Consider the following 24287-nt stretch of genomic DNA (forward strand, 5'->3'; position numbering starts at 1 on the left):
GCACATGCACTAATACACATACAGAGAAATATGTATATATGTTGTTATCACAAAATGCACTAACAGGGCTGACAGCTCAGAAGAGATGATACACCTGATGCGCAGCTACGATACACCTGGCAACTATCACAAGCACTGAGCTCATTTAAAAATAGAGAAGCTGAAGAAACTGAGAGAAAAAAAAAAGGTAATATATACTCTTAAAAAGATCAATGCATCAAAAATGCAATGCAATGCAATATCATTTAAAATATTGTATCACTGTTCTTATTAAGAGATAAAGTAATAGGGTCTTCTGTTTTACAGGAGACCACTATATACTCTTTAAACTTTATTTTAACAAGGCAAGAAATAATAAGCATTTGGATTGATTGCTGATTTTCATTCATTATCACTATCCTTCACACCATTACAGTATTGATTGATCACAAGCTTCAGAGAGGAGCGAACAGTCTGATGAATGTCTAGCACTGGAAGTAGGGACATAGGGTGTTATCATGTATGTATCACTTGGCATTTACAAACTTTATATGTCAAACACTGTCAAGAAAGAGCACAAGCTAACTGAAAAAAAAGGGCAAAGTCAGGGTTTTGCATTCCTCTTCACAATGTTCAGCAACCACATTTAGTGAAACTCTCTTCAGGCAGTTTTAATATGTCTTCAGAATTGTTCTACCAAGAAAACTTTGTCTAAGGACATGTGCAGCTATAGGGGTTCTGGACTACAGATGGCTTCCATGGCCAAAGTGACCTGAGGTCTGGGTGCCTAGTCACTGCAGACGTAGCAGTAGGAATGTGTTTGAACTCAGTTCCTTCTTTCAAGAAATTGCCTGTCCGCATACTCGTGGGGAGAAGGACCCTTCATTTCCCCCACATACCCCAGAATCACAGGCCCCACTGACACAGAAAGGAAACTGCTGCAAATCATGCATATTTGTGCAAAGCTCATTTAAGACCTCTGGCACCTGCTGCAAGTGAACCGGCAGAAAGACAGTGTTTATATGAAGTGTAGAGAAGAACTCTGTTGTTGGACACGAATCATTGGCAAGCAAAGGGAAACATTCCCTTTGGGTCTCATACATGAACAGTCCCACAATGGGAAGGCGTTGCAATCCTTCATGAAACACACTAAAAACAAGGCACTGTGCTAATTTAGAAATCTTCCAAATTCTCAAAAGGCTCGGGTTACACAAAAACACTGATCTCGGCATGTATCTATCTATTAGACATCAACTGCAAGAGGTCTGGATGTTTTAGAATAAAGTGTACAGACAATATGCAAGAAAGACAAAAAGGGAAAAGTTACAAACCAGAACTAAAATTCAAGATGGGCAATAAAATTTGCTTAGGCTAAAACCTACCAAACCTGTCACACCTTTCCATTAGACATTAAATGTCTTCATAAAACTACAAAACTCTCAAACAAATTTCATACGATGCCATACTCCACGCTGAGAATATTAAAGGAGCAGGAGCAGAGAAATTGAATTTCAAAATTCAACTATTTTTCACTTCTAAGGAATGACAAATTATTTTGTTAATCCTCACTCTCCATATTGTGTCCTTCCCTCCCACTGTTTGAACCCTTCTGTCAGCATGGGAAGTCTGGCTTTATTTAAAGTTCAAAAGCAACAATCTGTGTGGAGGAGATGGGACAGGACGTGTCACTGTCTCTTTCTCATAGCATCCTTGCTCCTAACTTACAGGTCAGGACAATGCACTCATTTAATGGTGTAATAGTGCATCCGTGTACAGCATTGCCTCTCAGATTTTCTGCTTTGCTACAGACAGCTAAATAACAACATCACTGTCATCTCTAAAGTAGCAAATGTTCATATAAAGCTGGCTGATAATCTGAATGAAAACAAATTGGTTTCACGACTCTTTGGTAGCCTCAAACTGAACTTTGGTACCAGCACTGTAATATGGACTAGGGAAGCATATCCGGTAAATACACTAGCTGGTCATTCAGCAAATGTTCACTGGAGGTTTATGATCTCATCTAAGTTGTTTAAGTGCCACATGGGCTGAGAACAAACACCAGCTATTCCAGGTGGCACAGGTGAATATTCTGAGCCCTTTCCTTTCCTTAAGAACCTCACATACTAGGTATGTTTGAAATCAGACTTTTTTGCTCTGCAGTGGTCTTGGGAATTACTGGCTTGATGTCTACAGTTGTCTAGGCAGCCTGTAATCATCCACTCTTAATAAACTCAAGTTCTGTACCATGTGACATGCAGTAAATCATTTTTGATAGGCAATGAAACATTGTGCCAGGCTGGCACTTCATGTAAGCTATGCAGAGAAATGCATTAGTGATCCTTTGCAGACCTGGCGAGATTTTGGACATACCTCTTCTTCTTTTTAATTCCTTTCCCCATTCTTTCACCTCCCATCGGCTGGTCCAGTCTTAAACCCAACAATCATTGCTGTATTTACAAAAATGCTTTCATTTTGTCAAGCCTGTGTTTTTCAAATTAGAAATTGAGACTGTGAGCAGTACTAAATACCACTCTTTGGTACCAGAACAAGCAGTAGTGAAACAGATTTGCAGTGTCAGCTCATCCTCAACATGTATGTGGTAGAAAATGAAATGAGAAATGTAAAAGGTGGGGTGCCTGATACAAAAGCAATTTTTTTTGGCAACTGGCAACGATTATTCTCTTTTCCTCTCTGCCACAATGAACATTAAATACAGAAGCTGAGTATTAATGGGAAAAGAAACACAAAGAAGTTGTGTTCAGCCACAGTGTAAGCAGGTGCAGTTGAAATATCAGTGTGTCATTTTCCATACTGCAACTTGCCAGCGTACCAGACTGCTCTGCTTACCCTGCAGTTAAGTAGAGTGTAAAGCACGTGGTCAGGAGTGGTCTGAGCTCTCCATTGTAAAACTTCTGAGAGGAAGAGGAACTGAAATAAAGCAGAGTGATAGTCATGGCACTAAATAACTTTTCAGCTTTAAAAAACATACAACTATTTCTGCTAGTTTAGATATGTCGTTTTTAGTCGTATTCTGTATTTTACATCAATAACTATGAAGCACTAAACCTAAATTAATTCTCTTGTCATCATACATTTTTACAACAAGGTGCTCTTGTGCAGTAACAGAGGCCTCTCTGGAAGTCGAGGCACTACTGGAATGATGATGCATTACTACATATACTTTCAGAACAATAAAATAGTTCTTACTAATCTCTCTGAATTTAAGCATAATTTTTATTCTTTAGCTTCCTCTCTTTATCTTATTATAATATTAAATCTATCTACCTATCTATATTAAATATAGATAGGTAGAGCTTAGAAATTATTCATTTAATTACTCGCATAAGCCTCCAAAGAAGCTGGACTGAAACATAGTTTTACAGGATCAAAATAAAATAAAAAAATAAGGTCAGGACCATACAGGCAAACAAAATTTCCTGGACTCTACTTGACCTACTAAAAAGATATAATAGAGAATAATTTCCGATGAAAGCCCCATTAACACTTTCTACCATGTTTTTTCTATCGTCCCATGTATCCTTGTAAAATAATCCATACACATGAAATGCAGCGATTCCCTCATGTCTATTTCATATTTCTCTGTGAAGAGGGTCCTGAAATAGGTTTCTTTGAATTAAAATGCAATCATCAAGTTCTGAAATAACAATATGATCTATGTACTGCTAAGTCTTCTGATACTAGCTAGCTAAATATAAGCCATATCAGAAAAGCTTAACTCACCTTTCTGGCTTGATCATTATCTTCTATTTGCCCCAAATCTCTACCACTGGCCTGTGCAATTCTTTTTCCAGAGACCAAGTTCCCCACCATCACAGAGGCAGGGCCAATTTCTAGAATAAATCAGAAATGTGTTAAATGCAATAATGAATTATTTGCTTGTGAATGAAAATTATTTGCATTTCCTTTTGAATCACAAATTTTCCTCATTGATATCATTTGCTACAACACAAAACCTTGAGCACATCTCTGTTGACACAAACTTTGGTTGATGGACCAGAAGTAGCTGAAGGATACATAGGCCTGGATTCATCTCATCTTAACTACATATTTAACTAAGCAGCCTGTTTAGCATGGGCTTTCTAGGGTCAGAGACACATTTTGTCTGTCCTGATGTGAGGATTCCTATGAAAATTCATCTCCTAATTTAGGCATGTTCATTCCTAGATGAGATGTGTCCAGCCTTCAGGGATGGGGTTCCTATTACTCTCTTCTGTTCCCAGGGCTAAGTTGCATCTGTGTTAGCAATTCTGTAAGCACTACAGACATGAAGTGACAAGAATTAGGAAGGCAGATGGTGCATATGACAAAATATATGCAGAACCCTTAACACACAGTAGAAACTGAAGGTAATGTAAATTCAGAAGAAAGGTAGATGTCAAGACTGACACTTCTCCATGAGGTGGATTCCATTGATGTTTTGTTGATTGCCATTAGGGAAAAATACAGATAGAGAAATCTTTGAAATTAATCTCTGTACTAAAATCTGCAATTGGATTCAAAGTAAAAAAAATGCAATGTAAAAAAAAAAAAAAGCAGGTTCTTGTTCACTGGGCATGAGCAACCAGAGATGGTACTACAGCAGGCTACAGAACCCTTCTTGGTCTCTTGAGTCCGTGCCTCGCTGTACCTTTTCATATGATATTCTTCATAAAATGCAGGAGAACTGTTAAAGAACCATCTTAAAACTAGTTTAGTTTTCCCCTCAAATATGTATGAAAAATCCAGAACCTCCCTCCTCAGGTAAAAAAATTCTTGGTTTGAATTTATTCATAATCAGTTTTTAACCATTTGCTTTTCTTCCAACACTGTCATTTAATGTCAATGGTCTTCTACCTCTTTACTTCCATTTTACAAATTCAGCCTCCAAATAAGCCAAGATTTTCTCTTTCTGCTTGAGTCTCAGTCCATGCACTTTAAACACGACTGACCAGAAATTTGCAAGGAACTTCAGTTTGTGCGTTTTAGAGCAATAAAAAGTTCTTCATCTTTACTAGTGAGCAAGCATTTTAGAGCAGTTTTCCTTGTGAAGATACTCCTCCTACCTTCCACCAGAAGGGATCATGTCCTTAAAACTCCTATAATATTTAACATGAACAGCTGATGGAGCTGATTCTCACCTGCATTAACGGTTACTTGATTTTACTCTGTACAGTGCCATGAACACACAGTGTTAAGTCACTGTCCTTTTGCACTCACTCATCTTACCTGGTTGTTTTTGCCTTGGTTTAGGCAGGTTTGTTACGCATGTGTGGGGACACATTAGCACATTACAAGGATGCAGCGATCCTTCCAAGAAAAGCTGTTTGGTTTCTGACAGGTGTATTCCTCCCAGCGGTGTCTTAGGAAGCGTGTTTGCTGGTACCAGTGCTAAGCAGTAGACTCCCACTTGATGAATACTGTCAATAGCCTAAAAAAAGCAGGAAGTCGATTTTAATGAAAGGCTAATTTTTCATCATCATAATAAACACATTATTCTGAATTGCTGCATAAAACAACCCTAATAATTAACTGGCAGTAGAAAGACACTTCAGCAATGCCTGTGATAAGGAGGTTCTTTTCATTGGGAACAGGTGGATAGAAATTTAACATTGATGTTGTTACACTCATCCCAGAAGATAAGAAAAAAAAAAAAGGCAAACAAAAACCTCGTGATATATACGTGGAAATCTATTAACAAATGCTAAACAGGCATTCTTTAGGTACATGATAGTAGTAAGTATCATAGACATTTGTTACTAAGATGGTCTGGGAGCTCATGTGAAACTGATCTTTAACCTGCATACTTCTCCGAATTAAAGTTCAAAGGATTCCTATCAACTTCCAGTCCACCTTGCAGAGCAAAGAAAAATTTTAAATGCTGCATGTATATCACAGTACAGCTACTGATGTACGTAGCTTATGTTTTTTTTGTTTGTTTGTTTGTTTTTGTTTTTTTTTTTAAGTTCAAAGCTGTTTTGTTCCCTGATTACTGTGTATAAGATCCTCAGATAGGAATGAGAACAGATACAATCTAAGGGAAAACTACAAAAGTACTGACTTGAAAAAAATCTGTTGAATGCAGACCCGAAAAATAAGGATTTTTGAATCATACAGTAACCCTGTTCATTGTCTGTTAGTGGAATCAACTGCATCACTTTCCAAAAAAGCAGTAAGTTCAGTATCTATGTAATTTATTTAGATAAACATGAATATATATGCACTTAGATTTTAATTCCATACACATTTTAACTGGTTATTTTCCTTGCAAAAATTTGCAGTAAGTGAGTTAGAAAAACAACTTTAAGACATCCAAGCAGACTGAGAAACAAATTACAGACGGCATCTCTAATGAGAAGTCAAATGTTAAAAATATAATTTACTTAACTTGCATTTTAATTTTTAACCATGAGAAAAGTATATGCATACATTTGTTGTTTCGAAGACACAATCTATATTCCAAGAAACAAATTATTTATAATTATGTACTTAAGTGTAGACCAATAAATTACCGGTTACTTCTACAGAAATTCTAAATAATATTTGTCTTTCGACTTCTGTTTGCTTCATTTTTTCCGTTTGATTGTAAAATTTGGTAAGAAAGAATAATAAAGCAGTAAGTTGTTTCACAAATTTTGCAGTTTAAGTAGCGGTAAATTGCATGGCACTACTAGAAGACCTCACTGCTGGTCTTTTTACACCCTACATTAAAGACCAGCAATAGCTGGATATGCGTGACAGCCTACAACCAATGTCTCATGTTTCTGGCAGAAAAATGAAGTGTCAGACCTCATAATGATAATGTTATTTGTAGGTTTCTGAAAAGTAGTGATAAATCATGGGATCCTCACCTAACATCAGCTTGAAGAAAAACTGTTACAGTGTAAGTAACCACTCTTATTGAAACATATCACAGTGGCTCCTAAACGTGAATGGAGAGCAATGCCCATCTCTGGTGGGATTAGGGCTGTTATATAGGCTGTTATATATGAGTGACTTCCAAACTGTCTTCTTTGATAGATACCTCTGTGGCACAATGCCTGATAAAATGTCATGGACCATTCAAAATCGTTACCTTTCCCATTTTGGAATTCGGCACATTGCTGAAGCAGGTGAATGACTTTGTTTCACAAGGATGAACACTGATGAACTAAACCTTGACATTCTGAGAGAAGGGTACCAGTCAACTTTTAATACTGCTGGCATTTATGCCTTTTGAAGAGATGGTTTTGAGATGGCATGGTTTTTCAAAGACATAATCTAGCCAGTAAACAGAGTACCTGAAATCTTCATTCCTCTGTTTCATTGAGAAAACCAGAACTTGCACAGAGCCCAGACCTGCTACATTGTTCAAGACAAGAAAACATCCTATTCTGACAAAATTCTCCTAGCAGACACCCCCTGGTTCTGCAGTAGATCTCCTAGCTTTGCCTAGTCTTGTCAAGTCCTGCCAAGTGTGCTGGCACTGGTAAAACCAACATCCAATCTGCCAGGAACAGGAACTATATCTCTGCCTGAAGGGTCAGATCTGTTTAAAGCAGCCTTGGGAGATGAATGAGTATCTAGGATTTATCTGACTAAACTCAGGGGACCTGGGACCTTTGCTTGCACTGTCACTAACATATCTTCCTATTTCACTACTCTCAAGACACTCTGTATTCAGCCTGACAAATCCCTCCCAACCATGCCTCTGCTAAAAACCACAGACACAGCCCAACAGTCTTGTACATACAGCAGCTCTATTGTCCTTCAGCCCTTTTGCTGAGGAGCTGGAAGGATTGGGGAGAGTGAGAAGAAGGTACAACCCACTGGAAAGAAGTCCTGAAAATAGATACAGGGAAGAGAAGTAGAAACACAGCAAGCCAGGTGGTGTACAGAAGGACTGGCAGAGGGCAGCACATGGAGGGAGTCTCACAAGCATCAGGAGAAATGAGGAACGATTTGTTACAGTTTGTTATCAAGAGTATCTCTGAGAGTCATGACACAAGTGTGATATTGTTATGTTGCTCTTCCCTAGCAGATGATTCAGATACACTTGGTTACCACTTCCTGACATCTGTCATTGAAACTCTGATTGGGAAGCAGGCACAACGCATCCTGCATGTTCCTGGCTTCTGTTCTCCATCTCAGCTCTCAGCTGAAGTGGAACCAGAAACATCTCGTTCACATAGTGACACGTGCTAGAGTTGCAGACTTCATGCATGGGTGATGAAAGCAGCCACACATACGTGTACTTTAATGAATGGCCCACCATTCCTAGACACTGTGGTGACTTGCTTATAGTCAGAATAATAAGAATTGCCTTTTGGCAGGAGCAACTTGACACAGGACTCCCACAGAGTCTGAGTACCGAGTTCTACTGGCTATAATGGTGTATGAATGACTTCTGTGGAAGTCACAAAAATGCGCAGCTGAAAAACCAGGAGAAATCTAAGTCCAGAACTCCAATCTCTTCTTCAGGAGCTTGTTTCTTGATAAATATTTTCAAAGCATGGACAATCCAAAACCTATATTGTGTGCTTCAATGGTTTTCTGTGTGATGGACAAGCTAGATGTTCTAGCTTTTCTTTATAACAATTTAGGTTAATTGTGAAGATGAGATGCTTCTAACTGTATAAAAAGTAGCTATCTTCTAAACCAAGAGAGTATACAAATATGTCTTGAGATGGATGAAAGCTTATTTGTTCAGTTTCTTTAAGGATACGGAAAAGATTCCCTTTCTTACTCAGCACAAGGCAATACTGAATAAAAATACCTTCTCTGAACTGTGTGGGAGTTCTTTAGCTCTTGGGTAAAGCTTGGGTAAAATGTATTTGTAATATATTTACTTGAGAAGGAACCTTGAGGAAGGACAGAAAGAGGGGTAAGCAAGGGAAATGGAAGTTAACAGGTGCCCAGCCATAGAAAGGTAGCAACAGACTGACTTCATTTTACTACATCTCTGCTAAACTATTACTGTTGAGTGAGAATTGGCTTAGCCATGGTGATGGGAAATGACTTCTACCTGAAGTATCTGACTTTTATTGTGTGGATATTCACACTGAAAAACCTTTGAGTATGATAATGATATTTGTCTTAACTTGGACTGCTACACGTAGGAAGAATTTTTTAGCATACAGTGGCTTCTGTCTTCTGGTCAGTGTCAACAAACCCACCAAGGTGGATTTCATCATGGTGGTATGTGCCTTGCGTGATCCACCAGACAGCTGGAATGGGATTCCTTGCAATAGGTGTCCTCTATGCAGATAACCTTACCATAGATGCCTACATCTGAGCTAATCAATCCCTTCCCGTTATTTCAGTGGAGAGAAATAGGTATTTTTAGGCTGTGTTTCATTCAGTTTACTTTAGGTATCACCACAGTGCACTAGAACACACCTCATTCTCTCCCATTGATTAAAAAGAAATCTAGAGATCTAACTCAGATACGTATGTCTGCTTTTGATGAGGTCAACTCCATGCCAGTGCCAGTAACTGTTTAGGAAGAGACTTTGGTAGCATTTCACAGTAACAGTATATGCATTCATTCATTACCCTTTTGAAGTAATGAATGACTGTATGCTTATGACCATACGCTCCTCTCTTCTTACTATTGCCTCATTTCATCCCTGTTTTCTTACAGCATTTTGGATAGGGAAGGGATCACTCTCTGGATACGGGTGGCCTACTCAGAAGAAGCTAATTTTGTGCTCATTAGGTAGGTGGAGGTGTGACTGAAACTGTACTTACAAATACTCAAATACAAATGTTAGATTACTTAGGGGGTCTAAAGGATTAATAAATATATATATATATAAAGCAGGAAAACCAGCTTCTAAATGTACATAAAAAGCATTACCTGGAGAACTCTACTCATCCACTGAAAACTGTCTTCCTCTGTGGAATCTGGCCTTTGCTCAGCAACAATAACTATCCTTTCATCATGCAGCACGCTCACTGAAAACACTGCTATTCTATAGAAGAGAAGGAAAGAAGAGTATTTAGTGCTAGGACAGGCAAAAACATGATCCTGTCTTCTAAGTTAACCCTCTGTAACCATGATTTTGCTATTCATTACTTCCATGCTGCCTTCTGAAAGCATTTTGGGTCACTTACCCCTGGTCTAAACAAAATAAGGATTTCTACTCAGTATAAGAAAAGAAGGGTCCAAACCTGCCCCTGTAGACAAACTTCATTGGTTCCACTGCCAGCGCTGTTGCTACAATGTCATCAGCATTATGTCTTCTTCCACTGACAACCATCAAACCATCCATTTTGCCGATAACAAAGACGAGTCCACCTGGTCCTATAAAGCCTAGGAGTCCAGTCCTTATAAAAGGATATTCAGTGATAGGGCCACCAGAACTGGTCATCGGAAACACCTGTAAGACAGGGAAACACAGGTCTTCAGTGCTGTACACTGAGATGATACTGTTAAATATTTCAAGGATGGCCTTTCAGATGGCTCTTCTGGAATTAAGTGAATAGGTCTCTGGTGATGCTCTTTACTTCACTGACCATAAAGGGAGCATTGAGAAACTCCTAGGCTATGTGTATAATTTTCAGTACCTGAGGTTCATCAAGTTCAATCTCGTTCTGCCTACCAAACACATTTTCCCTAACTATGGCTTTGTAAATCATTTCTGACCTGAAAAATAAAAAAAATCAACATAGACAGTATTGAATAAAATAACTTCATGTTTTGCTGAGCTAAAATAATCCGAGTTGCTACGTACAGGGTACTTTGGTGATTAAATTGTAAACATTACAGTTCAGGTCCTTTTCAGTATTTCATGCTCAATTTCATTATACTATAGAGAAATAAACAGGCTAGAAGTAAAGCTATTCTAGGGTATTGTACCTTAATGACTCTTACAACTGACCATATTTTTATCTATGTTCAATTAAGTGCTCACAATACCCGTGTTAATGCCTTATGTAGTATGTCTAAAAGCGACAATACAGTCCTACACAAAGACTCTCTAAATGTTTGAACACCAGATGCATACATGACTTCCACAGGATAGATTTCTACTCAGGTCAATTTATTCTGCTTCCCTTACCCCGCTCAGCCCAGTGTTATCCTTCTGGCACGTGAACTGCTTTGAATCACATTCTGACACAAGCACACTTTCCTACTGTCTCTTAAACTGAAATAGCTTAAATGCAAGTTATTTAATATAATGGCAAGTGGAAGACCATGGCTGTATAGTGCCCTTCAAAAAGAAAAGTCAAATTCTGCTGCCAGATGCTCATGGGTGACTCCTATTGAACAGATTTAATACTTATACATCCCAGCCATAATTCATCTCAGCAACACAAAACTCTGACTCTATTACCAGCAGCATGAATAACACACTAAAATAGAAGAGAGTCCCTCATGAAGAGGGTTCTTAAAAACATGCTTAACGTAAAAATGAATGATCCTGCTGACTCAGTGGCAATGTATTTGCCATTAGGAATAACTCTGAACGTGCTGCTAAACTGCAGATTCAGTTACAAATTATGAATGATTTTACAATTACAGCAAGTACTTCAAATTGAACATAAGCACCTTTCTAGCTTGAAATATGTCAAATCTGGGATTATCTTTCACAATAGCTACTGCTATTTTTTTTAGTAGCACAGTAATCAGTGATCTATAAAATTCAGATCACAATAGCACAGTGGGATTCCTGGCATCAGTAGCATGATGGAGAAATGTATCTACCAGTATCCATTAATTATTTCATGTATAGTGTTTACAACATTGAGATCTGTATAATGAAAGCTGAACCCATTTTGCAGGAAGTATTAGCTACGTGTAGCCTATAAAATATGGTAAGAATATTTGATAAGGGAAGTGTAAATGCACTTTTCTTAGCTCTTCCTCAAATATTTAAAGAGAAAAGGATCAGAACTTGAACAGAAATCTCGGCTAAATATTTTCAGTATTTCTCGGATTTGTCCACCATTTCATACTGGCTTCAACAGAAATTAATGATAACAAGTGAGCAGGTACAACAGAGCTATCAATACAGCAGTCTACACTGGAGCTGAAACATACTGGAAAACAAATTCCACAAAGCAGAAAAGCTTTCACCTAAAGCAATTCAAATAAAAGCGAGGGTGGGAGGATAACTCGGAAAAGGTATCTTTGCTATTCAGATAGCTCTTGAAGACTATGTCTGTCAGGTTTCTGTATAAACGCAAGACTTTAATGCTGGCTGTGCTGTGGAAATGTTGGAAACTTCTTTTAAAAGATGCACAGCAGCTTTCCCACTGTTTGCAACAATCAAATTCTGCATGTAGCTAGTTCATATACTCGTACATTATCACCTTTTGAACTTTTTCTTTCTTCCTGCTTTCCCTCTGACTGGTTCAGCCACTGGTATCTTCTTTCAAAATTATAGTAAAAGCTCTTCAGAGCCAGAACTAAACCCACATAATGATCTGTTATTGCACTTAATGAAATGGGCTTCGGTGAGGATTGTCTGGCTAAAGTACCTAAGGTCCCAAGCCACAAAAGCACCGATTATTGCTGATATTCTAATACTGTTACTGTCAATATTCTATGTGAAATATTATCCTGAAAAAGTTAAAAAGGAAGTATTTTACATAACATTTTCCATAGCATTTTTTGTCAGCTTACCTCAAAAGTATTTTTGGTCATGCCCGAGAGTCCGTAATATGATGTACCCGTTGCAATAGCACATACACATAGTTCTCCTATTTCATCTGTTTTACAGAGCTGTGGAATTCCATCTGGCTTCACTGAACACATTATAGCTAAGGGAAGAACAAAGGACTTTAAAAATATTACAAAACTAACTATAGGATAATACAAATTCTGGAAGAAACACCACGGTGGAGTTGACATAAATAAATTACATGTAGACACTAATCAACAATCTGCTTCTCAAACCCTTAGGTGCTCAACATTAAAAATGTTATTTACATTATATATATAATATTTACAAAAAGATTGCAAAAATCTGTACATAAACTAAGTCTTTAAATTGAAAACAAAACCTAATCTTTTTGTATCTAAAATCTCAGCTGACTTGTAATATTTTTGTGGTGTTACTGTGTTCCCAGTTTTGCCTACTGAAGGCCAGATCTGCTGCAGTCAGAGCAAAATGAAATATCTTAATGGTGTTCTTGATAATAAACATATTGCTAGAGAGGCAGGCGAGCAGGAAATCCACCTCTCACTAAGTAGCAAGTAACACCATATGAAAGATCAAGACATTCTAGCAGACTAACACAGTTGCTTTGCTAAGAATTTATCAGAGCTCAGACTCCCTCTCACTTACAGGACTGTGGAGACAGTAGAAGCTAAACAGGAAGGATTAGAAAGGACTGATCTGAGGAAGAAACATTTTGTGTGTGAGCCATGTGAATAAAAATCAGGTATGCTGCTACAGCTTCAATTCCTGGAATAGGAGTCCAGCAAGTGTAAACTTTGCAGTCGGGGCCCGAGGATATGATGAACAAGGACACCAGAAATGAATCAGCAGCATCTCTTATAAGTACAAGTGTAAAGAATCTAGAAAGACCTTTCTCTCACTCCTAGGACAAACAGGAGTGTGTACTTTTTTCAAAACTATCAGAATATAGTATGAAGTGCAAGATGGTACATCTATAATAATATTTTATATGATCAACAATCAATCTTATCTTTATTTTAAGTTGCTCAACTGAAATTTTATAAGATGCATAATTTAAGTTTTATTTGGTGCATAACAAACATTCTGTTATGAAAAGCTACAGTACTACCCTTTTCTAGTCTCCATAACATATAACTTAAAATACAGCTCTTATGAAAAATCTTATCTTCATCTTTAGAAGCACTGGCTTCAGTCTGAATCTATCAACATGAACTGTTCAGTCGTGCCTCCTCTTTCTGATGACTGGGTGATAGCACAGTATTTTTGGAAAAAACATTCTGCAAGCCTGCAGATAACAATATTGTTGATCCTTAGCATAGGTTATATAAACTTTTACCACAGAGTTTCACTTGGGGCAGACTTATAGCCTCCAGAATAAAGTCTCCAACTTTCTTATTTTCTATATCTGTATCTCACAGTTGAAAAATTGACATTCTGATGTGCTGAGGAGTTGTTTAAAGCATGCCACTAATGCAGGTAAAGAGAGCCAATGAAGTAATTATAGAGAAGAAATCTTGAGGTTTCCAAACCATAAAGTTTTGTAAGGTAATGCTTTTAGACTAAATTTTTTTCACATATGCATAGTCCAATCCTAAAGCTTTCTATGACTTTCTAGAGAAAACCAATTAAATTGATTAATCGATTTATAGTAAAATTCAAAGGAAGTTCTTTCAGTACTTACCTCCTGGCATGACCAAGCCAACGTCCTGGACAGTCAAAACAGACAGCTTTTCTTCAGAGTCCACTCGGATCACTCCATAAGTGAGACCATGCATGGACAGAACTCCTCTGCCTGGTGGCTGATTGCTGTCATCTGTTGGCCTGAAACCATGGTTTATAACATCACCACACTATCAGGCAGATGTAAGCATTTACTTAATGGACTAATATTGCAAATACCCCTCTATTTGAGAGTTTAAAATTTCATCTTGCTCTTTTTTTTTTCTAGCAGATCTGACAGAATCCCATTTTCAGTCATTTCTGAGTAATTATGTCTGCCAACTCTCCCATTCAGTAGTCACCCACATATATGGTGTTGCAGAGATGAAAGTAACACTTAACATTTACCTAACACAGCTTGTATTTGATTTTCAGATAGATTTATAAAGATTGCTTGATTACCTAAGTAAAGGGCTTTTGCCTTATTTTAAAAATACTGAAAGGCAGTGTAAATGATGTGGAGGGAAACTGCATTCTAAATATTCAGAAATGATTAGTAAATAACTTGACAAAGTCTCTTTATGTTACTTAGGGGCAACCTAGAATTAGGAAACCAAGTTCAACAGTCAGAGTAAAAGGTGGTAACATTACCAAGATTAAAAATTTATTACCTGTGTTTAAATCACAGATGAGATTTTCCACTCAAATATTTAAGCACTTAAAATTACTGACCAGAAGAAACAAGGTTTTAATAGATTCACTGCCAAGTATCCATAGAAGCTGCACAGACTCCACTGCTTTTATTTTAGCGCATATAATTTAATTATTCCTACTTTAACTTACGCAATGAAAATTAAAACAAATTACACTTTCATCAGCCATGGTCAAAATGTTGTGGATACAGCCACTTTGTAACACCTCAGTTTGCTCAAATTCACTCCCAATGTTCTTTACAATTTCACAGCATCAGCACAAGCTGTCTGTCAACTTGTTTCAAGATAAAACCCCATGCTGTATCAGTGAATACATTCATACATATATAGAGTCTGGATTGAACAAACGAATGTTGATCTACACAAGCTATTAAGTCAGAAGAATATGTCAAGACTTTTCATGTCTTGAAAGATTCTTACACTGTCCTGCATTTTAAAATGCCAAACTGGAGGCTAACATGATGCTGATTTGGGTATGGATAATTAATCCATGTAGAGCAGCCAGATTCCAGCTATCTTCAAGATCCATAAGCCAGCCAATATTCACTGCAAGATTCTGTATTTTTCCTAACTAGTCCATCATAATACAACTGTTTCTTCACAGATAATGTCCTTTTATATGACATTTCTCCTGTACGGTGCTTGAAATATTAGATGGGCCTTAGCCCATGCTAAGGCACATAAGCCTTGCAGTGATCGGCATTATAAATTTCAATTAATACGTTTCACAAGGCATAATTCTCAAGTGACACTGTCAACATAGAAGGATGTGGGCACGCTTGAAAATGCATTAGAGCATAACAAACAGTGCTAGTAAACAAGCAGCTGTGATAAATAACATTCCTATCATGTAAAAGGAACTTTCAGCCACATTAATTGATCAGCTTCCTCTCACCCTTGCTCCCCAAAACACACATTTTATTGCTCAGAACATTTTAAACATGAAGAGAGTGCTCGTCTCCTACAGGCAAACACAGCTGCTCACAACCTTCTGAGAGAAGAGACCACCTGTACTTTCCTCATACACATCTTCTTGAATTACTTATTACATCTAAAGACTGCTAAAAAAATAATAAAAGAGTGGGCACAGCTTTGAAAGACACCAGCTGCGTAGACAGGGTGTGCAAGGGAAAGAAAGTGGAGGCACGAGGCCAGTTAGGATTGTTTTGGGGCCTGTTCAGTAGAGAGGCACATGGTGTGCCCCTGGTCAAGGTAACAGCTTTGCCAGGTTAACAAGAAGCACAGGACAGGCATTTCAGAACTGTTATTTCATACTACTTCTGGTATGCTGGTAGTCTGAGGTGGATCCTTGAGAGAGTCACCAGTTAACTGTGCTGGAGTCTCGTCTAGGAGGCCACAAGTTAGCTGACACCAAAGGGAATAGAGAGGGCCAAGGTGCAGGAGTGAGGTGGGGACCTAGGCAGCCTGGCAGCACAGCTGCACCCACGCAGCTTCTTAGGAAGCATCTTGTGAGCCACAATCCTGCAATATATAGGATCTTATTTTGTCCTGCCCATGACATCCATATGGGTACATCCCTAATAGAAGTATCTCAGCCGAGCACAAGGACTTGGAAATCACTTGGAAAGGAGATGAGATACAAATAAACCCATTCTAATGTATTTCTAATTTATTTTAAAGTTAACATTTAAACTTTTCTTTACACATTCAAGATTTCCCATGATGAATTCGGAATTCTATAAGACTACGTACCAGATAATAATAAAAATAAATTTTTGATTAAGATGGGAGCAAATAAACAAAGGTATAATCTCACGTACTTCACATGCTAACTAAATTTAGCATAAACCAGACAAACCTATCCCTTTAGTTTCCTCAGCCATGCAATAGGGACAATGCTTATCTACTTCAAAGCTGATTTGTTCATGCTGAGGAACTGTAGAGCATTTTGAGAACAGTTACCACTGCCATTTAGAGATACAATCTACTCTACCACTACTTTTTGTCATTTGCTTAAATGGGAACAGATTTGTACTTAAACTTTTGCACTCACTTAAGCAAGTGGGTTCAAATTCATATGCAGTAAACCAAAAGGAAATACCATAAAGAATTATTTGCATGAGACATTCCTTTAAGTATTCGGTCTTAGGATTCACCTCTAAGGTTAAACTACCCATTAGTCTAATATTGACTGTCTTTTTTCTAAACTATAAGAATATTTCAACATAAAACCAGTTTTGTTACACTTCCTTGCAGGAAGATCAGTAAAAATACACCATAGATTTTGAAAGAGCCTGAGCATTAACAGGGAGTTCTCTGGATCTGTGCTCTGTAGGGAGTCATTTTAACATATATTTCAGCTGTAACTCCTTGGAACTTGTATGATAATGACTGTACTGTTGCTGGAGATGGCTTGAATAAAATCAAAAATACTACAGCTCCCAAGTTCAGCTGGTATTACCCTACCATTACACAGACTTCAAAAAAGCAGATATGTGTTCAATAACATTTGCTGCAATAAGAACGTCTCTGTAATTACATAGTGAGGCATTGTAGATAATAATGCTTTTTTTTTCTGAATCATCGGCTATTTTATGTGCTAATAATATTTTTTTATGTAAGCTCTCAATGCTAGTTAATTTGAAAATGAATCTCTAGTGCTTCAGATGGTTATAAGCATAGAGTTTAAGTCTAGAAAGGGCAAGCCAGCCACTGCACGTTGAGATGCAGTGAGTTCTTCCACTTCAAACCTGAGAGCTGGGGCAGATTTTCCAGAGCTAATACAGGAAATGAAAACTCTCTCCTATTAATCAGAGTTCAGCTTGAACAATGTATGCTGTCTGTCCACCTCCCCTCTGCACTTCACAGAAACAGTTAATTTGAAGGTCAGAGGGAGTGAAGGTCTGCACAGCCTACAGCAGAGAAACCCAACACATGAGAAAAACAGCTTACTTTTGGGGATAATTCTTTGAATGGAGGGGAAAGGCTCATGGAATGAGCCTCAAAGGTATGAAGGACTCTTTGAGATAATGCAGTTTACGGAAAGAAGACTAACCTGGACAGGATACATCACTGATGGTCAGATTTCAGACATTTTAACTTAATAACATAGTGCCTGAAAGACAACCACATTGTGTCTTTGCATTGTGTCTTTCTGCCTGTGGTATTTTATTGGAAAGCTAATTGAAAATCTAGTTGAATTTCACTTGTACAGTGTATTTTAAACTTTGCAGCAGGAAGTATTTTACTTAATACTATTACAGTCCTTTACAGTCATGTTTCAACATGAGAAAAAAAAATTATAAGTGGCTGTATAAATCTGAACTTAAAAACAAAGTGCCTACTGTTCAAGGTACAGCTTCTGAAAATTATGCCAAAAGAGACAAGTTATGCTATTTACTATGTGCTACAACACTTCAAGAATCATGACTGCTTCATAAGGACTCTCCTGTATATAAGGCTTAATAAATTTATCAGAATTTATCAATTTTATTCCTAGGCACAAATCCCACCTACTCAAAGGGCATTTCCAGATGATTACTGAGAGTATACAAATGGTTAAAAAGCACCAGTTAGCCAAAATCAACGTGCAGAATGCCATAATTCTCTTTAAACTGGCCAGTTTAAAGCATGATTTTCCTTAATAGCAATTCCATTTAAATTCCAACATTTTAACTAATTTTATGGTGACATTTTTCCGCTTCTTTTTATAGAATTAGCTTTTGCATTTCAGCCTATTTAAAACTAAATGAAATTACAGGAATGGGAACTATGTTATAAAGTGCTCTTTACTTAGGTGTTAACTAGGAAGTCAATTTATTACTCTACAAATTCTTGTATGACAGCTTTGGAGACAACAAAAAAGAAGATTAAAATGTAATTCAGGAGTTAAGTTGGGAGATGCAACCTTGAATACATTTTGCATTTCTTTTTAAATTACCACATATAATGTACAGTGGGTCTGTTTCAACTAGTGTAACATGGTACCTTCGAATAGCCACAGTGAGAGCTTCCGGTGAACTAGCACAGGGACAAATGACCTCCTGTCTTAGACCTTTACTTTGGAAGACATTGAGAAATGCATCACAGGAAGAAATAGACCCTGGGGTAAGAAAAGAAAAATTAGAGGAGAAAAATAATCTGATTTCTGAAGTGACACTATTCAAACTGCAAACTTACTATTGAATATATAGGGTTTTCAGGAGGGAAAAATTAGGAAAGACCCATGTTCACTAGGAAATAAGTCATACCTGATACAACTATATATATGTGTATACATTGGTATACATATACAGTATATAAAGATTAATTTCTGAGCATGAAGTCCTTTCATTATGCTTATGTGGAAAAGCCATTAATGCTAGATTTATAATGTGGATTTCCTTTTTAGGATGAGGCAAATTAAATATTTAATTCAGAAACTCAAAGCATTTTAGTATCACGATATCTTAAACAAGGCAGAGAAACAGTTTAGAAAACTAATTGTCATGAAGTGATCCAGATGTGGTTCTCTACAGTAGTGTAAGTATTCCCCCAAAATTCTCAGTTAATTCTACATGTGAATTCTGCATCTGCATTCTGCATCATTCAGAAGAAATGATCTAATCCTTTCTACAGCTTAAGTCTATTTACTTCACTTTTTATGCATGGCTGTCATGTTAAACAAAACTGGATTTACTGCAACTTACGTTATGTGAAATATCAAGTTTGCTTCAGGATTAGCTAAAGAAAAATATATTTAAAAAATCCAAAATTAATTATTGTTTCCATAAATATCAAATAGTTTGCAGTAGACAAACCTTATACTTTGTTAAATATTTTAGCTAAGATGGTTGAAGACTGAAAATTTAGATGCAAGACAGCAAACACTCCTTATTCTCTGCTGGACTGCAGAAGGATCACTTACATGGGTTTGCACCATCAGCCACTATTAGCATACGCAGAGAGGAAAGGTTGATGTCTCTTTGATCTCGATGTGCCACCAATGCCCAGTGCATATCTCTAGATTTTACACAGGCAACTTTTGCTGCAATAGGAATAGGAAGATTATTAATGCACCATATGAAAGCTATATAGCTGTATCAACAATTTGTTCTTTTGATTTTGACTTGCAAGCATACTTTCAAATGTTCTTGTTCCTTACCTTTGTATTGACAGACTTTTTGTATCCATGACAGTGGATTCACTTTCATTAAGGAATATGGAATACTTATAACATGCATCATGTTCATGACACTCTGAAATTAAATAAGATAAATGGGTTTTATACAACAATAATGGGAATTATATTGTTTTATGGACAGGATATCTATGATAGTCTCTCTATGCTTGTTTTATTGTCAATGCTAGCATTTATCTTTCCTTGTTTAGGTATCTACATTAAGATGAAATGGAATGCCCATCTTCTAATGTTTTAATTAATGAATAAGGATTTAGACTTAAGCCCTACTAAAAAAAAATTAAACAGGTTTTCTTCCTAAGCAATTCACTTTAAATGGAAAAATAACAGAAAACATTAAAAAATATGTGCATCTACAGAATGAACAATGCCTGCATGTTTGCTGTGTGAGTTAGTATTATCCCTAGGCCTGCTACACTTCAGTACATATGAAGACTCTTTTCTCAACATATCTGCCTAAAAAAGTCCATCTCTGTGAAGACTGAAAAAACGCTAGTGGCTAACGGTAGTGGTAAAAAAAAAATATTGAAAAGAGAGTAGACAGAGAAACTGGAGTCATAGATTAAGCAGGGATCAATTTATTTTAATAGATTAAAAAAATGAACTTTTTTTTTTTTTTTAATCCTGCTTCAGGTAGACCAATTCAAGTGCTTTCAACAAGGTTATGAGAAGTTGCAGGATTTTTAGAAAAAAGAAGCTGAGTGAAGCCAATGACAGCAAACAGATCTCCTAGTCTCAGGCAGTCAATTGCTTTAGCGATTTCTCACGGGTTACTACTAAGCAAAACAGCCTGCAAATGAGGTGCTGTATTGCTTCTGTTACCATTCAGAAGCATCTCCTGATAGCAACAAAGCAGCTTGGGTTAAATACACCATTTGTTTTGGAAAACTTAGGTTTAAGAAAGTTGTTCCTGACACAGGTAAGTGTCCCACTGGGTTAGTCATCCAATTGGTTGCAGAACCGCAAATGATAGTTTTCCATTTAGTCTGCCACAAGTTTAGGTACAGGAAAAGTACTTACAAGCAAGTCAAGAAAAAAAATGAACCTCATAGGAAGGTTAATAGCAAAGGAAGGCATAAAAAAGCTCTATTAGATGCTTGCTTTCAACATCAATGATAAAAGTTTTTTACCATGAGATATTTATGGACATTAAGACTAATAGGCTGTTCCTGCTTTAGAAGTGTTGTTACTGCCCTTCGATACTAGGAGCAGTCTAACATTGAATGGGAAAAGTGTATCAGCTCCCTGGGAAACATAACATGTATGATCTGTACATCCTGGGACTCCCAAACAGTGACCCTTCAAATCTTGTCATCTGTTCTTAATCAGCAAATAGCATTTTGTCCTACACCAACTGCAACAGCACCTTTGGAAGCAATTTTTAAAAATACAGAAATCGGCTCCTATGTCAATTGACAAAGACAGTCAAACAGCAAGGAGACAATTTATGCAACTTAAAGTATCAGAAATGTTTTAATGTTAGCCAAAGCCCTTGGTGGTGGAAGTTTTGATAGAGAAGCTAGTCAGTAGCAATATAGACATGCCATTGGACCATATTCTTGCACAGACAAGTACTAATGTAGGAGGAACAAATGAAAAGCAAAGTCTGATCTCAAAAACATGCACCTGTAAGATCAGGATGAGGTAGTACAAATGGTTCCAGAGTACTTGACATGAGGAATAAAAACTCTGACATCTTCACTGTGCTCATTAAGGGGAAGAGCACTAGCAGAGGACTGTGGGTTTAAGTCATACATTTTTTGCTTTCCAAGCAGAAAAAAATGTATTAGAAGAAACTGTAGGACATCTCAGTTTGTAATAGTAATAAGCATATTAGGTTAGTTTATTTTCAAATATTCACACAAAATAAAAACCATACTTACTGTAAGAATCCCATGCCATAAACCAACATCCTTCTTGAAATCTAATACATTCACAATTGTTTCAGCTGTCCAATAAAAACAAAACAGTTTACTTTTTAGAACATGGCATTGACTCAAGGCAAACCCCACTCAAAGGAAGGAAATAGAGTAAGCTTCAGCGTAACATGACTGATGACCTCAAAGCTTAACTTTCATAGTAAGTCTCCACTGCAGGATTTGTTTTGGCTAGGACATTATTTGTCTTCTCTTTGGTACCTCTCATAAAGATATTTTAGAAGTGCATTTTCCAAAATCAATGAAAAAAAAACAAAACACCACAGTTTTTTAATCTAGAAGCTTTTAACACAGATCTATGTAAAACATGAGACAGAAGCACAAGGTGAGAAACAAATTACAATTCACACTTGATTTTAAGGATGAAACAAGGGAAGTGTACTCCATACCTTCTGTGTATCCACATGCCTGGGTCAGAGCTTGGCAGTGCGTCAGCAGCGCAATCCTTGTCACAGTCACCCCAAGCACACTTCCATCTTTACATGTTTTGTACTAAAGAGAATCAAGCAGAGAAAGTCCATATGTAATGGCTGCCCTATTTCCATTATTTGATAGTTTACAGTGTTTCCTATGTAGGTGAATGCTGGACACATTCAATGACTATTTTAAGAAGGCAGAAGTACAGAGAAGGTCGGGAGGCTTTTTTAAGATGGGATCTCCCTTCTTGGCTGAAGCTTCTGAGGCTCAATAAAAGAAATCCATTTCTTGTTTGAATACAGGCATTGTGGAAAAAATAATTCTAAGAATTCTGACCATGTTAACAACTAAAGCGCTGGCTAGATTTAGCAGAGAATAACTTATCTCAGTCTGCTCAGTGTTCACATGTTAGATTTTATAGGCCAACTAATAAATCTGAACTTCTCCTTTCTGTGTCATGGAAGGCATGGGATAAGAGCTGATTGCAGAACCACTGCTGGGTGCTGTTATTATAATCTATATGTATACACTCTGAAAGACACAAGCTCTTTGACTGCAAGAATATGAGAGTCATGAGAAAATAGAATAAAAAAGCGGTAGGAGATCACTGCTGATGATCACGGTAATTTTTGCAACTTTATGCAAGAGTTTGAAAACTATCAGTGGCAATTACAGTAAATTAAACATTTATCTTTCTCCATGATGAAGATAATCAGCAAGATTGAAAATGGAGTTATTTCTGTTCTCTAGCCCAGTGTTCTGACTGTGCAAATACAGGAAATATCTTTGCTCCATTCACTCGAACTTTTTCCCTTTGAATAATCATTTAAATTCAGTACTAGCATCACTGAATTCAAGGCATTTGTGTCTACATAGAAGTGGGAGAAAAAAAAAAAGGAAAAATAATAAAAGAGAAAAATTAAACTTAACAGCATTGCTAATTTTCCCTTCCTGATGCTGGTCTTCTGGGGGTAGTGTGACTCACAAAGCAGTAAGTGACTGACAAGCTTTTGAACAAGAAGTTCCTTCTCTTTCAAAGGGTCTGAAGGCTGTGATATGAGAACTGAAGCTTCATTGTGAAACTTGTTGTCTATCCATCTCAAGGCTAGTGGGCAAGCCCACACTGTGAATGAGACCTAGGTTGGTCAAGGCAAATTTAATGTAATATTGCAGCAGCAATGTAGACGACATACAAACATCAATGTTAGAAACCCCCAAAATACAATTTAACATTCCATTAATTTTTCTGAAATCAATATACAGTATAATTATTAGAAAGTATTACTTATTAATAAGCTAAAACAGGATGTTCTTTGCTTCTGTGAGTAACAAATGAATAATTATGTTTACCTAATCCAGAAGTGCCATGTGCAATGATTCAAAGAGAAGATGCATCTTCATTAACTCACCTCAATGTAAGCAGTGTCATTGTTTGCATCCTTGATATGCGGGAACCAGTCACGAGGAGGCTTGGAGAGATGTTTAGACTCAGTGACAAACCACAGCAGCTTTGGCCAGCCTGATACAGCCACAAAGAAAAGACAGTTTTTGTTGAGCTTCTGCCGGATAAGACACAACAAAATTCTTTTCTGCCAAAGTTTTTTCCCAAATGGCCGTGTCACCATTATCTAAACATTGCTGCTTTTAAACCTCAGCATAGCGTGAGAAAAAAGATTTTCCAAAACTGCCTTCTGAATACAGCTATCAAGTACCGAAGCCTTCTCAGCCAATTCCTGAAGAAATGGCTGTGAAGTTTAAGCTGTTATTGACCCAAATAGTTCATTACCATACTTCTATCAGAGGTTACTGTCCC

At 37.2% G+C, this 24287-nt stretch overlaps 1 protein-coding gene across 5 annotated transcripts in view; it reads right to left on the reverse strand.

The window, feature by feature from the left end:
* The window catches only part of DIP2C (disco interacting protein 2 homolog C), a 316036-nt gene that overhangs the window by 57363 nt on the left and 234386 nt on the right, over nt 1-24287 (reverse strand). For all 5 annotated transcript variants that reach the window (XM_035564302.2, XM_035564300.2, XM_035564301.2 and 2 more), the window contains 13 exons: nt 23884-23993; nt 22447-22549; nt 22004-22068; nt 20085-20178; nt 19848-19967; nt 18929-19043; nt 14290-14429; nt 12590-12726; nt 10132-10340; nt 9818-9932; nt 5209-5410; nt 3724-3833; nt 2830-2910 (listed from right to left, as the gene is read on the reverse strand). In XM_035564302.2, coding sequence (XP_035420195.1) covers nt 2830-2910; nt 3724-3833; nt 5209-5410; nt 9818-9932; nt 10132-10340; nt 12590-12726; nt 14290-14429; nt 18929-19043; nt 19848-19967; nt 20085-20178; nt 22004-22068; nt 22447-22549; nt 23884-23993 — 1601 coding nt within the window. The remainder of the gene's footprint in view (nt 1-2829; nt 2911-3723; nt 3834-5208; nt 5411-9817; nt 9933-10131; nt 10341-12589; nt 12727-14289; nt 14430-18928; nt 19044-19847; nt 19968-20084; nt 20179-22003; nt 22069-22446; nt 22550-23883; nt 23994-24287) is intronic.

Source organism: Cygnus atratus, chromosome 2 (assembly GCF_013377495.2).
Source record: "Cygnus atratus isolate AKBS03 ecotype Queensland, Australia chromosome 2, CAtr_DNAZoo_HiC_assembly, whole genome shotgun sequence".
Lineage (NCBI taxonomy): Eukaryota > Metazoa > Chordata > Aves > Anseriformes > Anatidae > Cygnus > Cygnus atratus.